The sequence below is a fragment of the Lagopus leucura genome, unplaced genomic scaffold (assembly GCF_019238085.1).
Source record: "Lagopus leucura isolate 7727_CA_CO unplaced genomic scaffold, USGS_WTPT01 Super-Scaffold_100004, whole genome shotgun sequence".
NCBI classification, from domain to species: Eukaryota; Metazoa; Chordata; class Aves; order Galliformes; family Phasianidae; genus Lagopus; species Lagopus leucura.
In genome coordinates, this window is record NW_024962264.1 from 9,596,188 (window position 1) to 9,616,206 (window position 20,019).

The 20,019-nt window shown below is 42.7% G+C and overlaps 1 protein-coding gene across 1 annotated transcript in view; it reads right to left on the reverse strand.

The window, feature by feature from the left end:
- Window positions 1-15,954, reverse strand: part of RNF150 (ring finger protein 150) — a 119,689-nt gene extending 103,735 nt beyond the window's left edge. Inside the window, exon 1 of the mRNA XM_042871570.1 lies at window positions 15,465-15,954. Within this exon, the coding sequence (XP_042727504.1) occupies window positions 15,465-15,930 (466 nt within the window). The 5' untranslated portion in view covers window positions 15,931-15,954. The remainder of the gene's footprint in view (window positions 1-15,464) is intronic.
- Between the last annotated feature and the right edge of the window lie 4,065 nt (window positions 15,955-20,019).

Genomic DNA, 20,019 nt, shown 5'->3' on the forward strand with positions numbered 1-20,019 from the left:
ACTGCTTAGCAATGAAATCCTTAGCAAGTTTTGGCACTGACTTCAGCAGGGTTAGGATTTCAGAAGTAGAGGTTACAAATTAATAGCACAGGTAAGTGCATTGCCGTGTATCAGCAACCACAAGGTAAATTTTTCCAAAAGGAAAGGGGTTGGAATTTTAGAGGATGGCTATTGATTTTCTCTTCATAGCGTTTAAAAAAAGAAATAATAATAATAATAATAATAAAGTGGAATGAGGACTTAGGAGACTTTTAAAGTGATAGTAATAACCTACAAGTTCAGACATCTGCACATGAGCTGGCCTCTGCATACAGAAAATATGGCCTGTGAAAATTGAGTTTAAAGCCCAGTCTAATCCCAATACCCCCAACTAAAAGCTACAGAGACCACCATAGTGATGTTGGAGAGTTTCTTTTCCTTGAGAACTTCCTGCAGCTATTTTTCAGATAAGCCACCTGCATGCATCTTCAAAGTAGTGGTAGAAAAGTTATCAACTTCATACATTCATGAGACAGCAAGTCTGCTCAGTGTAACACCTTTCTGCCAAAAAAAAAAAAAAAAAAAAAAGAACCATCTCTTCCTTGCTATGGTCTGAGTATACTCAAATGCAGTGTATAGTATTTCTTTTTTTGGTAGGGACATAACCATTATTAAAGATGGGATGTTTTTTTAGCCAACTGAATATGGTACACTTGACTACCTAACGCACTCTCAGATCCTGAAAAATCTGCCTTTGCTACTAGCTGAGTATGACTCTTGGGAAAGAGTATGAACATCATGTTTATTTTCTAATTAATCAAGCCTGCAATAATTATTTCATTGATGGATGGATTCCAATTCTGCTGTATTAGACAGAGATATGCATGAGAAGTTAAACCAAGGCCTAGGTCAGTGAAAAGCACAGAACGTGCAGACAGATAACATCACTTCTAATTGCACTGATGCAGGAGGATCTTTGAGGCTCGTGGTGATGAATGCAGATTTGCAGAGCATGGAAGACAATACTGAGTCACCTCTGGCGTTTGTTAATATTTGCACACTATACGTGACTGTCTGGCCAGTCTTACTGTGACATCAACATGGTTGTCTTGGAGCACCTTCACTTACTTAAAAATTATTAAGAATTAATAAGAATTCTATGAGGAAGTTATTCACACAGAGGGTGCTGACACACTGGAGCAGGTTGCCCAAGGAGGCTGTGGATGCCCCATCGCTGGAGGCATTCAAGGCCAGGCTGGATGTGGCCCTGGGCAGCCTGGTCTGGTGGTTGGTGACCCTGCACATAGCGGGGAGTTGAAATTAGAAGGTCATTGTGGTCCTTTTCAACACAGGCCATTCTATGATTCTGTGATTAAGTATTTCATTATTTCCAGACAGATCTCTGTAACTAAATATGACAGTTAACTTGTTAAGAATACTTCATAGAAGAACATCCAATAATTTTACACTTTGGTTTTCCTCAGTTACAGTTTCCCGTCCTCTCAACATATTCCAAACAATTTTCTGAGTTGCTGCAAGTGCTGTTCAAAATTGGCACATACCATCTGGAACACGAAGAACTTCTCCTGAGTTACTCAAAACAAAATAAAGCTGACAAACTGATAGGGCCACAAGGGAGGATGAAAAATGTTATCTACTGGAAACAAATCTGCAAAACATTACAGTAATTATTGCCTAACTGGAATGAGTTTAAGGTATGAAGCTGCAGCACATCTGAAAAGCCTTAGATATGCATGTATTTCCAAATTAGGAACTCCCCGATTAGCAAGAAATATTGTGGGGCTATTCTCAACTAAATGAACTTTTACAACTGATTGGTTGATATCTATTCCTAAGCTATCTGCAAATAACTAACAAGCTGTCCACACTTCCGACAACTGCAAGCACAGGTAACAGCAAATAAAATCCAGGGGTAAGAAGAGACAGGGTCTGAGTTTTTGAGCATTTGGGTGGTCATCTCTTCCTCAGTCAGAAGGGAAGCAGATCACTGAAAGCTGCAGAGCCATCTTTGCTTTGCATGGTGATGCAGCCATATCTGACAGCCCAACGAACAGCTGCCAGTTAATGTAGAGAAATGTAAACTAATTAAAACTTCTACTTCATTAGGTGCTTATAAAGCACATGCTTAATATATATTTCATATACATATCCGGAAGTAACGCCTCCCATTTATTTCCATGGAAACTACATCAGCTACAAAAAGCACCACACCCTTCCACAGAGAAAATTCCCATCTACAAAACACTATTTTTCAAGGCAGCCATCCCCTTCAGCTACGCATTTTCACCAGCAACAAACAAAAGCCTGCCTGTCATGCTCATAAAAATCTGCACCAGGGGAGATGACCCACTGTTGCTCTCACCACTGCTGAAACGCATCACCCAGCACCATACTGTGCTCACATCCACTGCTTGGTCTCCATCAGTGTTCAGCAAGTGTCAATGAATGCCAGTGGTTGCGATTTTTTCCACATAAGGAATCCAGTTACACACTTCTGCTTCATGTGCACTTCCACATCAGACAATGCGGACCAAGATAATCAAATGGGAGGTGTTACTTTTGGAGCACCCCACACACGTATTATAAAAACATTCTGCTGTTTTAAGGACTTTGACAATACACAGCACACAGTGTTACAGGAGGCCCTAAGATCCCACAGGATTACCATGGTAACATTCTTAGTAATAAATTTCTGGGCTACATCAGACATTTATTACTCTTGCATAGACAATGTTTTCCCATAAAACCACTTTCAACCATGTTTATTCAAGATGCTCAACTTCCAGTCAGTTCTTAGCAAGAACTAAATGCAAGCTTAGTGACGAGCATTTACATAAACCTTGTCCTCAACTGGCACATGAAGCACCCTCCAAATTACATTATTGTAATGTAGGCGTGACAACAAAATTGCCATCATAACAAAGTGAGAAGCGACTTGTATCAATCAAATTTGAGAACAAGAGATTCTAGAAGTTGTCATGCTGATCTACGCACAGAGCGAGACACAGTTACACCTTCCTCCCTGCTAACATTACTACCTAAGTCTACATATGTTTTACATACATACATATATTTTGTTCTGCTGTAGCTCCTGGTCTGCAGACTAATCCAAACATAAAGCTGGCTAGTGAGTGCCAGAGCCAAAAGCTTTGTGATAAAACTCGTGGTTATCTTCAAATTGGTGAAAAATATTTCTGGACTATGAACATAAAATAAATTGACCAGAAAAGACCAACAGCAGCCAATGTGCTGACTCAGAGCAGTACTGCTTGAGAACAAAGATTCTACATGTTAAATAAGAAATATTAAAATACCCTGTTCTAAAAATACAGTGCATGCTTCCTGATTTATTTTTTTTTTTAAGTCTAAGAGCAGAAAGATGACTATATAAATCAGCTAATGGGAATGAAACCCTTAATTATTGGAGAAAGAACTGAAAGGTCATGCATACTTAAACTAGATAATATCAATTCTCCTTTACCAAACATTTTCTTGAAGTATCACCCATTAGAAATTATAAATTCAGAAAAAAAATGAGTATACATTCATATAATTTTTTTTTCTCCTAAGAATAATCCAACAAAAAGGTTGTCTAGGACATAACAAGGATAAAGGAAAGATAACGTCTTTACAGAAAAAGAAAAGCGAAACAAAATTATTTTCTCATGTGGTTTCTTAAGCAGGAGCTAACAGGACAGGGGAGTGAAAATGATACATGAGTTCCCGGAAGGATCAATATGCACTGGGGGATCCTGCCTGCCTTTGGTGTAGCTCCTTAATTTCCCATACAGTTCAGCTGTTTGCTGGCTTTCTCCAGCTCACTCTCTTGATTGCAGTGTAATTGCAACATTCCTTTGTGCTGGCAGCCAGCATTTAAACAGACATTTTGGAAGAGAGAGACTTTTAACTTATTTTACCATATGAGACAGCATCTTCCATAGATGCCCCAGCCAATGCTTGTCTTGTGGAGGCTTATTGGCAATTCTCTGCATTTGTTGGATATCCAGACAGGAAAAATACAAGTGGCTCAGAATGTATTTTTTCTTTCAAGAGCCTTTTCTTGCAGTTTCTTCTTCTGTAAGTAACAATCACAAAGAAATAACAAGCTGACATTTGTTCACTGGTCCACGCATTTCCTGGTGACAAATGTCATGCCCAACATAGAACCCATCTTCAAGAACAGGTGTTTCAGGCCATAGAGTTTATCTCTGGCCATGAAGAACTTCTACAGATGATTTGCCATGACATTCCCCAAGCATGGAGAAGTGTTGGGTGGTAGCTCCAGATGGGTACAGTCCCTAAAGCGGAGACTACCATGATGTCCTTTTCTAACCTTTCTTATACACATACTGCGTCAATTTCCCACTGGATGGGCTGAAGTTTTCAGTACATGACTGACAAAGAGCTATTCAAGCCCATTCAAATAACATCAAGTGTTTCTAAAACAAACAAACAAACCTTGGTTATCTGGACAACCATTTAAGGAATTGCATCTTAACCACAAGCCTGGTAGTTGTCACTGACAACTACCAATCCTTGTGATGTTTCTGTCTAAGAAGACTTGCCCTACCTTGTATCAAGTACAATTCCCACGTGTATGTAGACACTTAAAATTGTGCCAAGACTGCTGATAAGGATATGCACACAGAGAGAAAGGACCAAAGGTATTATAGCTTATGGATTGCTCCATGAGAAGACCAAGCTGTAGGCATTCTGTCACAAGAGAAACTCACGTTCACAAAAGCAAGTTCTACTTCTTCAAATGCTTCTTCTAATGAAATGCATGTATTGATTCTGAAAGAAGGGTAATACTTGAGTTGGGAAGAAAGTCTGTGCTCCAGACAGGAACTAGTGCCTACAGCATTAGAAGCAGATTAAAACGTAATGTATCCAAATTCAACTGGTTTGGGTTTCGGGTCTCTGAACCTGAAATCCTAAGAAACTAAATATTTACTAAAATGGAGTCTTTCTTTAAACGTAGAATTTTAAGATCTTTTCAAGAGAGCAAAAATGTTCCTAAGCATTTTTTGTTGAAAGTTCATTCAACTCCTAAAGTAAAAACATTTTGATGGAAAAAAAATCCTGGTCAGTTTGTCTAGCACCCACCAAGAAAAATTTGAATATTCTCTGCAAAAAAGAAGAAAGAGCAGGAGCTGCATTTTAGGTAGAGGGGACTGTAATTCAGTCTTGTAAAAGTTCATGAAAAAGACTTAAGAGTGTTCAGGGCAAAGCCATTCCATGCACGGCAAACTTGCTGCCTTCTTGGCAGCCTTCCATTGATAAATGGCACTGCCACACTTCTGAGTGCTGGTGTCCCACTCCTCCAGCAGACCCCGAGTAGCAGACAGCAAGCAGTCTGCAGTCACTCTTTAAATCCAGGGCCAGCTGCAAAGCAGAAGCAACTGAAAGCACATAATCCTGCTCTGCTTTCCTTCACAGCCTTCTGCTACTTGCGTCAACTCAGAGTGATGGGGGGGCTGGGAGGAAGGTAAAGAGGTAAGGTAAAAAGTTAGCTAATATATATATAATTATATATATAGCTGTATATGTGTGTATATATATATATATATATATATATATGTATACACATAAAGGAGGAAGAAAAAGAAAGATAGAAAAAATATTTGAGTAGACAAAAGGAAAGATTCATTGGAACTGAGAAAAATCAAAGAAATCATACAAAAACAAACCAAAAAATGAAGAAGATTGAAGGAAAAGTAAAGTAATATTGTCTTCGAAGTCTTTCTCACTTACATGTAGACCTAAGGGATTTTACTCAGCTCCTTAAATTCCAGAGTGAAGAGTCCTGAGGTAGTATTTAGTAAAGGTACAGATTTCAGGGACAGCCAGATGGTGCTTCTAACACGTGGACACACAAAGAGCAGTAAGAAACCTGGCACAAAGATTACACAATCTTGCAAAAGCTGCCTCACTCAAAGAACACGATACTGGCAGGTAAAATTAGGAGACAGTACACACATTATAAGAGCTTAAAAAGGCACAAAAGGGAAAAGCACATCATGTACAAGTATAAGAAGCAATCATGAATGAGACTACAGCCTCAGACAGTTCTGGTTGAAATATATACTATTTTTTTGCAGTACAAACATACACGTGCCCCAGAAACATAGGGAAGATTTCATGTTCTCTAAGACAGAGCTTGCTAAAAGGCCAAAGGAAAAGCAAAAATACATTTCCATCTTTTAACAGAAAAGACTGAGATGGAACAGTATCATTTTAGCCAGCTCTGCAGGGTGTAAAACCACAGTGATCTTTATCAGATATTGATACAGAACTCTTGCATAAGTGTAAAATCCACGGCATCTTCTATAGCAAGGCTTGTTAGACAGAGCTTTGATCGTAAGGCTTTGGAATCACTCTGCTGTATGACAGTAACAACTGGGTGCAAAAGCTGAAGAGCTCCACATATCAATTTAAAAGAAAGAATAGACCCATAAATCTTATTGTACAGCAACCCACAACACCACAACTCTTACTAACCAATACCTATATATTTTACAGTAAAGTCGAGGCCAGACATGGATTCACCTTCAGTTAACATACATCTGCTAGACTCTCGAGCTCAGTCTTAGTGCTGCTGTATAATACCAAACACAGAGAATACAATATAGCAGTCACTGTGCTGGAAATACTTATTTTTACTAGGGCTGAAAGATCAAGCAGTAAATAGAAGAGCACGGTTTAATGAGGTGTGAGTTATAAAAGATGGATGCTGCAGATTGATGTGATACCTAATTCCCTTTAAAATACAGCATTATCTGGTGAGATATTACTATAATGACTTGCAAAAAATATATATGTAATAATAATGAGGTGCTTTCTTAGGAGAGATGTGAACAGTAAAAGGCAAATTAGTGAGCATATTAAAAGGGAGGAATACCAAGCTATCAAACAAATTCTGAGGAAAAGCAGTATCTTGTTCCATTAAGTCTTTGTTCAGGGAGAAAAGATGATGGCTCCCAGACAAATATATCAGTAACAGGGAAGCAATTAGGTAGGAAAGGATACAGAGAACTGCTCTGTTATGGAGTACTGGTACCACTGCACGCCATGCTAAGCAGTGCTGTCTCTATGCTCGACCCTCAGTCTGAATTCACTGGCTATGTGGTCTCAGATTGCAAACTGACATGGTACCTAGTGCCAGGGGTCTCTCTCATGATAAAGGCTTCAAGACACGAATGATTATAGATGCCTTTTTAAAAGCTATGTCTCATTAAGTGTGTAAGACAACAGAATACTCATCAACTAATCCTATTCTTCATTTTCTTGTAGGAACTGTATTCCTGTGCAGATGGAATCCTTTCATCCACGCTTAAGAAGCATAAAAGATATAATCAAACCACAACCGCAGGGAGTTACGTAGTTAGAAGTTACATTTTGGTGATTTGGGGATTAAAAGGACAAATATTTTTTCCTTCAATTTCATGTCAAGCTGAAAATAGTGGGTTTTTTTGTTTGTTTGTTTTAAGTTTAAACGAATGAGTTAACTTCCCAGTTTACAACTGGGAATAATGCTACGTACACAAACACAGCTAAGCATCAAATTTGAGATCAGAATCTGACAGGCTCTTAGGTCTAGCAGTGTAATTGAATATCACTATGATTATATTGTCAGAATTAAGTGAACAGGCACTTCATTTTATTGATGTTATTTATTAGTCACTCTTGAGAAGGAAAAGGAACAATTATTTGAAAAAGCTACTTTGTCTTTAAGTAGCAGGGATGCTAGCTTTTCATATTTCCGTGTAAAATAGGAGTTAAAGTAACAGGCTAATCTTTTCATCCCCTCCTTCAGTTCTCCTCAGTTCAGTTTTGTAAGGTTTATCCCAAGTGGTTTACTGAAGAGGAGCCAAAATACAAATAATGCCCTTGTTAAGCTTCTCTCGTAAATAAACAAATAACTATACAGCTGCACAGTGTTACTGTTTCACAGGCAACCTAATCTTCACAACCTTTCTCAGCCTCCTGGAACAGGTGTAGGAAGAGGTGTTACCACATACCCATTTTTGAGCTGAAAGCCATTATTTGTACCAGGATGCTAAGTTCACCTAAGTCAGTGATTTTCAAGCTTTCCGTACAGGAGAGATGTGGACCTGTTGGAGTGCATCCAGAGGAGGGACACAAAAATGATTCAAGGGATGGAACACCTTCCCCTGTGAGGAAAGACTGACAGAGCTGGAGCTGTTCAGCCTGGAGAAGGCTGCATTTTTTTTTTTTCCTTTTTCTTTTTTTACAATAGGCAGAGTGAAGCACTGAAACGTGTTGGCCAGAGGAGTGGGAGGGATGGTAATGGTAGATGTGCCATCTCCGAGACAGCTCTGGGCAACCTGATGTAGCTGTAGTTGTCCCCGTTCATTGCAGGGGAGTTGGACTAGATGGCCTTTAAGGGTCTCTTCCAACTCAAAAGATTCTATGGTTCTACGAAATGAAGAGATGATCAGGCACTAGCAAAGTTCTAAGTTGCATCCCACTGTGCAATCAAGACACAGCAGAGTAAGCCTGCCTGGACATATCCAGCTACAACATATCTCATCTCCTCTTTCCTCATACAATTGCCACATACTTCCCTGAAGCTGGTTGAAGTTGGCTCTAAACCTTACCCTATGGCTGCTACGCCTCAACTTCTAATAAGATGTATCAAGAATGACAATGAAATATTATTGCAGAATACAATATTGCTATTTAATATCCTCCTACATTTCACTTCTGGTCTCAGCACTATACAACTGCTCACATGTTGCATGCAGCACTTGGTTTTGATGCATTCCAAGACTTCTTTAGCAACGCAATAAGCACTGTGTCAGCAGTACATGGCAACACCGCAGTCCTGCATCAGTAACGTGACAGATTACATGGACTACTGAAACTGTTCCATATCTGGTTTCTATGAGTCAATGATTGCATTGTATTCTCACTTTTTCAAGGAAGTCATCAAGTGACCAGTACAAGTGCAACTGAAAGGGCAGAAGTGGGGCTTGCCTTGAAATGAATGCTGTTTCTGTGCAGGTTTGCTATGCAGGAGTCACTGGGAAGCAGAGATATCATTCGGCTACCCCTTCATAAAGATCTGACTCCTCATCAGCTTGGCTTGTGGTGCAAGACGACAGAGGTCACTTGAAACTCAGCAATCTCACATGACAATGCACTATGAATTCCATCAATTAACTGTGGCAAAAGAATGGGTTCTTTCAGTCCCTTGCTTACATGAGAAAGTTAGGAACTGTTTGCTTCTCTCAGCAGGAAAAGACACTTAAAGAGGTAACACTGAAATAACTGCAGGTTTCTCTACCTGTTTGCTCCAAGTGGCCACATGCCTTGTGAGGTATCATGGAGGGGGACAGCACAGAAACGTATTGGCATGAATTGGCAAGCTTTAACAGACGTAATACACCAGCCACAGACTGTCACAGTACCCTAATCAGCCAACTTAATGAGTGCCATTTTGAAGTCAAAACACCTAATGAAACATGACAAATCATCTCTTTATAAAGATCAAAACCAAGGACAATAGACCAAAAGGAGATGCTCCAGATTAACAAGAGCAGTTATAATCATTGCTGATACAGATTCATTCCTAAGAAAGATTTGCTTCTTGCCATGTCACTTCATTACAGAGAGCTGAAGACAGCAATTGTATCACTGTGAACAAATGCTGCAAATAACCAAAGGGCATGCAGAAATATAACTGCTTTGGCAATCATTAAGTTAGTAGGATCAACACAATCTTCTATGAATCGATACTCTAACACTTTGTAGAGAAAGCTGTATTCTTAGGTGACCAAAGCTCAGACTCAGACTTGCTGTCTTTCCACCAACTGCAACAGGCTCTGAAAGAGAAATACAACCTAGCAGTAAGGTTCAAAGTATTTGCAAGATTCAACACACAGTGTAACAGACACTGAGATTATTTTGTTGCCCTAGTCTCTACCTAATCCTTTGTAACTTCAATCTGTCCTTTGTAACTTCAAACTAAGCATAGAATCCCTCTTCACTTGATGTATCTGAAGAATCTGCAATACAATCACAGAATACAAGTTGGAAGGGACCCACAAGGATCGTCAAGTCCATCTCCTGTCTTCATACAGAGCAACCCAAAAGTCAAGCCATATTTCCGAGTATTTTGTCCAAATGTGCCTTGAACTCCAGCAACTTGGGGCCACGACAAATACCCTGAGGAGCCTGTTCCAGTGTCCGACCACTCTCTGGTGAAGAACCTCTTCCTAATTCCCAACCTGATCCTCTCCTGACACAGATGGGTGTCATTCCCTCGGATCCTGTCACTGCCATCAGAAAGGTCAGCACCCGCCCCTTCTCTCTCCTCACCAGGAAGATGTAGCCCCCCATGAGACCTCCGCTCAGTCTTCTCTTCTCTGGGCTAAAACAAACCACACAACCTCCGCCACTCCTCATACGCTTTGCCTGTTAGATCCTTTACCATCTTTAGAGCCCTCTAGTAGGTTTATGTTCCTACACCGTGGTGCCAAAACCTGCACACAGTGCTCAAGGTGAGGACGCATCAGTACAGAAAAGAGCAAGACAATCAATCCCTTTCCTCAGTTGGTCAGCAGTGCTGAGCCTGATGCATCCCAAGCTATGGTTGGCCCTTTTGTCTGCCAGAGCACACTGCTGACTCATGTTTCAACTTGCCATCACCAGAACTCCCAGATCCCTTCCCATGTAGCAGCTCTCAAGCCTCTTGTCCTCCAGCCCGTACACACATCTAGGGTTATCCTATTCCAGGAGCTGAATCCAGCACTTGCTCTTGTTAAACTTTATGCGCTTGGGGACTGCCCAGCCCTCTAATTTATCAGCATCTCTTTGTGAGGCCTTTCTATGCTCAAGAGAGCCGAGAGCTCCTCCTAATTCACCACTGGTCCAGCACCGAACCACAGCAGAACTTGCAGGCAGAAGTGTGACTCACAGCAAAACTCAGTAGAACAGCTTGCTGGCACTACTGCTGAGTCTAGCCACTGTTATAAACATCCAATTCTGATAAGTATCAAGAATCAGATTTACAATAACTGTTGAAAGCCAGCCTTACATGACAGATCTAGGAGCTCTTCTTTGTTCCTATGGCTGGCAGCACACCTCAGCCATGCTCTGGTTTCATGATTGACAGACATCAGTGCATCTCTGAGATGCATCTTCCTCCTTCACTAAGTCATTTCTACTACGGATAAATCCTGGGTGCCTGAGCAGAAGAAAATTGCAGCAGGGCCTGGAAGCTTCAAATCTCTAACCCTTATTCATACTTATCCATAAATGAATTCAGTCTGAAAACTATCAGCTTATTTCTCTTATTAAAACATAACAAAAGTTTAGAAAACAATTGTTTCAGTAAATGAGCAAATGAGATCCTCACAATATTGAAAAAATGTCGGTAATGAGAAATCTTCAACATCAGCGTTTAATTTGCACATCAGTACAAGTCATACAGAGGAATCCCAATCCAAAAGTACTGACAAAGCATCCCAAAATATGTAAAAAGCAAGACTACTCACTGATCAGGGAACAAAACTCTGAGTACAAGCAATGAAACTGTCACTGAAGTGAATGGGCCTGGGTCAAGAACGGCTTAGTGTGGAGGGATCCACTTGGTTTTGCAGTGGAATAGCCGTGCCTCCCTCATGCCATCTGGTGCACATACGCTGCACTTTAGGCCCAAGGAGGAAGGGAAGAAGTCAGAATCATCTCAGACCACACAGGAGATTCATGCCTCAAAGATATAACTGCCAGTTGCTGCCATTACGAAAAACAGCTGGGCATCTGCCTCTCATTGAAAACAGACTGTCATACATGCAGCATACAAGGAAAAATGTCTATGGCATGCACTGGAAAAGCAGAATAGAGTGAACTGCCTGACTCGCATCTGCTCGTGGTGCCAAGTACTTAGGATATAATTTACTTTGAACAATAACCTTATCAATTTTGTGAGATACTTTGATGGCACTCCAGAATTCAACCTGTTTGTTACATATGGTGCTAATTAATAGAGATTTGACTTTCACCCACACATGAATGAATTCTGCACCAGTCACACAGCTACACCCCGCGCTAGCACCATGTCACGGATGGTCAACCTAGGATCCCTCAACAGCGAATGAGAACTGAAGTGAGGGAAGTTGCCATCTTGAATTATCTTTGGTAACATCTGCTAAGACAGGCAGTGAGAATATTTCCAGTTAACAGTAAGTTATTAAATGTAGACCCACACGCTAGAGGATTTTTGAACCTACATAACAGCTAATTTGTTGCAGGTAAGAAAAAATGCCAATCGGAGCCCTGGATGACATTATGGATTATTCTCCTGGAGGAGAAGAAACATCACCTCTCTGTTATTAGAGAAACTGATAGAGGAGAAACAAAATGCATCTGAAGCAGAAATTCTACATGTTTTTGTGCCTCCTCTGGTTAAAAGCTGCTTAGTCAAAAAGCAAACACAGTTGGACTCCAAGCTCCTATACCATATGTCAAGCCAATAAAAATAAAGATACTGGTTCATGAATGCTATAGATTATGATACAGAAGATAAGTGCATTCTAGCATAAGAATCACAGAGTTCTGCTTTCCCCGTGAACACGGATGTCACAACTTCACCTCATTCTTCTGAATGTGCAACTAGTGACCGAAGAAGAGGCTCCAAGAAAGCAAAGGCTTTAAATACAGCAGATAAACTGGTTACAATAGAGCATTTGGTTTGTTCCATCTGGTGCACAGAACAAATCCTGGAAAGCTGCATCTCAAGATTTGCACAGCATGCTTTCAAATAATACCACCTTAGTTTCCATTTGAGGGGGTAGGAAGGCTTGGGGTGACGAGATAACTACCAACAATGTTTTGAATTGACAAGTACCTTGCTGCAGTTTCTTATAGACTTTAAGATCAGGATATACCATTTTAGCAAAGACTCACTGTAACTGAAAACAGCAGCGAAGTTAATCTGTGGCAGGAGATACAGAATAGTAACAGGTTAACATGATCGAGAGAGGGAGTGAAGCATAGGAGTAGATCTGAAGAATTAAGAGCAGGAGTGAGAGAAACAGAACGTGAAGAAACAGACGAGAAGAGAATACGATGGTAACAGAAAGAAGGCAAAGCACACAAAAGAGAAAGATGTACATGAGGGAAAACAGGAATCTGTCTCAGGAGGACCAGCAGTTCTTTCATGAGGGCAGGAATCAGGGAGGACATAGCATTTTCTGTATAGGAGTTTATTAAAGCTTGTAAGAAACCTCAAACAAATCTGCAGAAGGACAAAAGAGAAAAAAAAAAAAAACAACACGTACGTATTTCTTTGGACTCCTCAATTGCTTTTTAGGTCATATTTCACACACACACACATCCCTTCTTCCTCCCCCCTTCCCCCCCCCCAAGTATTTTTCAGGATGGAATTTTCTCCTTCCCACTCCAGAATTTGGCGTGGGCAGAGCACTGCAGATGCTGCTCTACTCAGAAACCAAGAACCTGATTCATTCTTCCCTCGAATCTTGCACTATCATTCAGGCTAGGACCAAGCAAACAACAAAGGCTGCAAGTCAGAAAGATAACCGTATACAGCTTATACATTTACTTTGCTCCAGTGTAATGGTGATAAAAAAGGAAGAGTAAAAGCAAATTCAACTCTGAACCTCTGCTAGTTTGTCCAGTATTAATTTAAGAGTAGTTATTTTTCCTTCTGTTTAGCTCTGAAATGACTGAGTTCTACTCTATGCAGAGGGAAGGTTTTCGCTAAGTTACCATCAGCAATCACTTTTTCAACTTCAGAGAATAAGAACCCTTAAAACAAAGACAGACTCACACAAACAGTCAGCAAAGCCCTTGCGTCTGATCATGTTCAACAAGTCTACATCATAGTCTGCAGTGCCCATTTCAGCCTCCATAACTGTGCAACTGCTGGGTATCAACTCATACTCAAAAAAGGATTCTCAGAATAAGCTGAAAACGGTCATATGATATCAAAGAAGCTACCCCCAAGTTTAGTGATAACAGTGATTGGATTTCTGAAAGCAGAGGCCGCTTTCAGTAAGAAAGATCCCTTGCTTACTTCACTTTAGACTTAAAAATAAACAAAAGCTCTAGCATTTTAAAAGGTTAGACACTTTTTACTCCCACTGTTCCTTAATAAAACACCATTTGTGTGGAAAAACAGCTTAGTGCAGGCTTTAAAAACAGGCAAGCCATTAATTGATCCAACATGTTTTAGAGAAACTCACTGGACATACATAAGCAATACATTTCGAGTTTCAAAACAGCCTGAGATTTACTTCAAGGGTGCATAAGCATGCCAAGGTCCTCCTCTGTTATACTGCTTAGTAAATAATCTGTCATACTTAAAGTACGGAGGAGTATCATCTGGACAGCTACTAAACTATGTGCAGTTTACAAAACACAGCTCTAAGAAGCTCAGGTGTTCAGGAGTTTCTTGTCTTACAAAACCAATGGAAAATGAGAATGAAAATCTTCCGCAGACTCTATCAAAGAAACACAAACGTGCCCAACTAATCTCTTAAGGAGGTGCCATAGGAAGGGTTCCAAAAGCACCACTTTTGCATGGGCACTAACATAACGCTCGTAAGGCAACAAATTGTTTTTCAACACATCCTTGCTAGCTACTTCAGTGAGGGACTTGAAAATCTCGTTAGAATAATATCGTGTTTTGCAGCCTTTCTGTGTCTCAATTTACCCACAACTCTGCTGAGATTCAACTGGTATGAAACAGCTGGACATGATTAGTTACTGGATGCAAAACACAAAGATTTCATAATAGGTGGCATTTTAGTACCCACAGAACAAGCTGGTGGTATAAAAGAGCAGTGACTCCTGGCAGAAAACACTGCCCCTAAATAGAGGTCTGCTGAGCTGTTTTAAAAACTCAATTTTTTTTCAGACCAAACATTGTTACAAACACAGCGAAGTTGTTTGCGGGAATAACTGGAGGTTTGTGCTGTTCCTGACAAATGGATTTCTGCTCCGTTAGGCAACAAGAGCTTTTGGAGCCAAGCAGCCATGTGCTGGCACTGCAAACAGAAGCTCCATCTGAGGGTTCTCCTGGAGAGTGAAGCCCCACAGATGTCAAAACTGGACAAAACGTCACACGTTCTCACCAAATCAGATACTCAGCATTCCTGTCTGATCCCTCGGCTTTTACGTTATCACAGACAAGACAGCGGTCACTGCGTTCCCCTGATAAGCATATACCACGAGCACTGCTCCTCTCTGGAAGGTCTCAATCACACCTGCTCCCGCACGGCACCTGACAGAGGATCCTCTCTCTAGCCACAACAAAACGCCGGTGCTCCCCAGCGGACTCGAGGTCCATCCGTTCCTCCGACTACCCCAAACTCGGCATCTCCCAAACTTTTTGGCACCGGAACGAGCGCCGCTGGGGAGAACCGGGCCCGGCCCTCGGGGTGCGCCCACGAATAGGGGGCAAGGCAGCTCACCTGCGTAGGGCATGGTGACGGTCTCGTTGGCGTTGCTGGAGCCCATGTTGTAAATGACGACGGCGGAGGCGTTCTGAGCGGCGGCGTGGCGGATCTTGTCCTTGTAGGTGCAGTTCCCCCGCGGGATGAGGGCCACCCAGCTCTTGCCCGGCGCCGGGGCGTTGAAGCGGGTGCCGGGGTCGCAGGCGTAGCGGTCGGCGGGCGAAGCGGAGAGGGCCACCTGCCCGCGGGCGTCCTGCTTGGGCGACTGGTCGCCGTAGCGCCCGCACTCGCTCTTCTCGCTGCGGAGCTCGGCGCCGCCGCCCGCCGGGTCGGCGTAGGTGATGTTGACGAAGGCCGTGTACCACTCCTCCTTCTCGGCCACGGTGAAGTCCAGGCACAGCAGATGCACGAAACAAAAGGACAGCAGCCATGTTGAGAGAGCCAGGCTGCGGCACGCTTGGATCACAGACATTGCCATCTTCATCTGCCGGCCCCCCCGGCCGGCCCGCCCCCGCCGCCCGCCTGCGCCGCGTGTGCGTGTGTGCCCCGGCCGCCGGCTCCGTGCGGGGCGGCGCTGCTCCCGCCGGGCGCCGTGCGGGAAGGGCGGGCGAGGGGGCCCTCCCCTCTGCAGCCCGCCGCCTAATTCATGTCGGGGCCGTTTGATTTCCTCGGGCTGGCCCCGTCCCCGCCCCCTCTCCCCCCGACCAGGCTCGCTTCCTCCCGCCCCCTCCCCTCGCTCGCCCTGCCCGCGCGGCCGCCTCCCCCGCCGCTGGCAGCCCGGCCGCCCGCCGGGTGGGGAAGGCGCGGGGGTGGGGGGGGGGATTTCCGCACGCGCACGCGGCGCCGCGCCCGCTCCGAGCCCGGCCCCTGCGGACGCTCCCCGGGGTACGGGGCGCCGGGGGCCGCGGGAGCGGCGCGGGAGCGGCACCTGCCGGCAGGCGGCGGCCGCGGCCGACGAACGTCAGCGAGGGCAGAGCGCGCCCCGCAGGAGGCGGGAGTCGGGGCGCCCTCCGCGCGGCCGGGCGCCTCGCGGCTCGTCCTTTCCCTGAGTAATGTAGGGCAGGCGGCAAAAGCGAACATCTTACCGCCTCTGCTTTTGCCCAAGTGCCCGCCGAGTGCTGCTGTACCCCTTACAGGGAGAAGCGCTCGCGTCTTGTCAAAAGTTCACAGTCATAGAATGGCCAGGGTTGGAAGGGACCTCAAGGATCATGAAGCTCCAACCCCCTGCCACACGCAGGGCCACCAACCTCCCCATTTAATACCAGACCAGGCTGCCCAGGGCCCCATCCCACCTGGCCTTGAACACCTCCAGGGACGGGGCATCCACAGCCTCTCTGGGCAGCTGTTCCAGCACCTCACCACTCTCTCTGTAAAGAACTTGAAAAGTTGTTCTGATTTAAGCGATTGTGCTCGGGTTTTGGAATCCAGACCCTGTGCAGCTGTGAATGCCGCTGACGAGCAGGTTTGCCACGGTCAAGTGAGCTTCTGGCATGAAGACAGCTCCTAAAGCAACACCTGCAGAAGTGACAGAGCAGCTCCTTCAGAACACCCCGAGTTGAGGGACGTGACCAGAAAACAACAGTTTACTCTTGGCTCAGTGAAAGCCCAGATTTGTGGATTTAAACATACCAAAATACCCAAAAAGAGTTACGCCAAGACATAAGTACCTCTCAACAAAAAACGGTCAAACAGCAACTGGCTCTGTTCACCTTAGTGCAAGCGAGCAGCAAACACTGCATGCTTCCATAGGTATGTTCAGTATAACAGAAGGACATCTCACAAGATTTAACATACATTGCCTACCCGCCTCATTATTAAAAACCCGACGAGAGAAATGCCATACCCTTTGGCTGAGACGTATAAATATCTCACCGCTGGCAGTATTTGCCTGTTTCCACTTCAGCTTCATAGCTGCCATTGATCTAAGCCATCTTCTGCTGACAGCCTTAACCACGAAAAGGTTATTTCCCCAGTGCTGACAAAATTGAGTTTGGGAGGAAAATGTACAAGTGTGGGAATAACATAGAGAAATTTATAACGAAATATATTAGATTGCCAAAAAGCTCTAAGTCTACCAACAAGCAAAAGGACAACTTTGCTTGAAAGCCAATTCCTGGAGAAATGAAGTCAGCAGTGAAAAAGAAAAAATTACAATGTATAACTAATGGTGAGAAAGGAAAGTAGATGACAACAGTAATTAAAAAGTGTTGAGATTTCATAAGGGAAGCTAAGCCTGCAAGGAAAATCCATGGTTGGCAGGGCTAGGGGCAATGAAACGTTTGTGTATTTGGGAGAGTATGAAGTATTATTAAAAGAGAAGGCAGAAACCATATAAGTGATTGACAAATATTTCAGGTTTATATCTGGAAAAAGAAAGATGATGTGTTTCCCAGATTAACGACTCATAAAAGAGAGATTAAGACAGAAAAATAGAACTATTATAACTCATAATATAACTCACGAACCCCAAAAGAGTGGATGGGGAGTGGAGGGAATAACCAGAAACTTGGCATAACAGGAAAATCTTGAAAATCACCAAATTACGATGACCAGGCAGTTACAGGTAACCTAGTGTTAACCAACCCCAAGGAAAACAAAATAGAAAAGAACAGTTGTATAGATGCCAGAAAGGGTGCTTTTTTTTTGTTTGTTTGTTTGGTTGGTTGGTTTAGATGGGAAATAGCCTGCCAAACAAGCACAATTTGTGTTTTTGTGAGGAAACTGTCAGTGCTGTTACATAGCCATTGCCAGAGCAGACTCTTTAAAGGTGTGTTATCCAATGATATGTGATATTATCATTACGAGTAACTCATGAAGAATCTAGCAAGAAGAGCGTAGTTGTGACAGAATGCTTTCGTACAGCTCGGTGCAAAAATATGGCTCCAGGAAACCAAAACCAACAAGCACTCTGGAGCAGAACTGGGGGCCATGTGAGGAATTCCCTCCGGATTGCTAGGTTCATTTGTTTGGACAATTCTGTGGAGTTCTGTGAATCTCTATCTCAGCCTGTTGGGATGATCACTGGTGTGAGATAAAATGGCTATGGTTTCAAGTTAGGTTAGGCTATCTAAATTCTGATGAGATTTGCCTGGAATTTAAACATCTCAGTGCGGAAGAATGACTGGGCCTTGACCAAGATGGTGTCACTGGGTATTTAAAAAGGTGCGTTGGCACCTAAATTAGGCCCTCTGGCACCCTTTACTGTTAATGGAAAGTGCCTCCAGCAAGCAATTCAGAACATGTAAATGTGATACCTTATTGAGAACAGGACCTAGATGCTCCCAGATGTTGGTGATTCTATGTTGAGCTGGACACACACAAAAGCAAAACTACAGAAAACATATGCTCCAGGGCAGGCAAGAAGTTCTTCGTCTCTCTCCACTTAGAAAGCTTCAGCTGACAGCTCCTTTCCCTCAGCTTTCAGCATGGTGATCCTTTATAGAGCTGGGACCCCAGCAGCTGTGGGCTCAGGACAACTCCTAAGAGCTAACTATAAGGCAGCCTGAAGGCTTTTTAACGCTGATGGCAGCAGAAATAGTTGACTGAAATATGATCTCTCTGCAGGTGCTCAGGAAAATGAGTTCTTTCTTCTTCCCTTGCTATGAAACTGAAATTGAGTCTTGCTTACACCTGGAGAACAGAAGAGATGTGAACACCGGGAAACCACACAAAGGGTAAAGTGATACCATTGCCTCACCCATTTGCTACAAATACTATGCTTTGCATAAAAGAAAACAACACATTTGTTCATTAAGCGAGTTAATTGAGCAATACCTATTTTCCTGACCTAATTGACGCTGTTAATATTCCATCCATCTTCCAAATCATATGCTAATAGCTACACTGCTTGCTATGGAACTTATTACGGAATCTTGCCTTAAATTTAAATACTGCTTCATTCTTCCATAACAGTTTGAATTACTATAGTTGCTACTGTCATTCTGGTTTCATTTACTTAAGTCAATTTAATATTTTGGATAAAATTCTAATGCTATAAAGAAACACTCAGAGTAAAGTTCCAGAAAAAAAAAAAGAAAAAAAAAAAAAAAAAGTGCTCCAGCAAAGATAAGCTGACTGTTGCCATAGGAAAGGTTTAGTAGAATTTATGGGGAAAGTGACATTTTCATTTAGAAATTATGAAAGTGTTGAAGCAAGCTTTATCTTGTTTGATCCTCAGTAAGTTTTCATAGTGAGATGGTCCTCCTTCTGTCCCAGGGGCAAAACTGCCACATCTTATCACATTTGTTTAGTATCTGCTTTTGGTATAGGAATTTTTTCGTAAACTACAAGAACCCAGGAGATTGCTGCTGATGAATGCCATTCTGCCTTCTCCTGCTTCTGTTATAGCCTCTTAAAAATAAAAACTTTTGAAAGAAACACGTCTCTTTTGTGCAGTTTCTTTCTCTGCCCTGATAGCTCGCTCAGCTCCCTTAAACTTTCCACATTTTTATTGCTTGTCATTAATTTCATGTAGAGGTTTACTCAGCCCTCAAAATATTGGCCTTTCCTTTGCAATATAAAAATATCAGAAGTCAGCTTTCTTCAGCTACTAGACTATTCTCCTTGCTCTCTT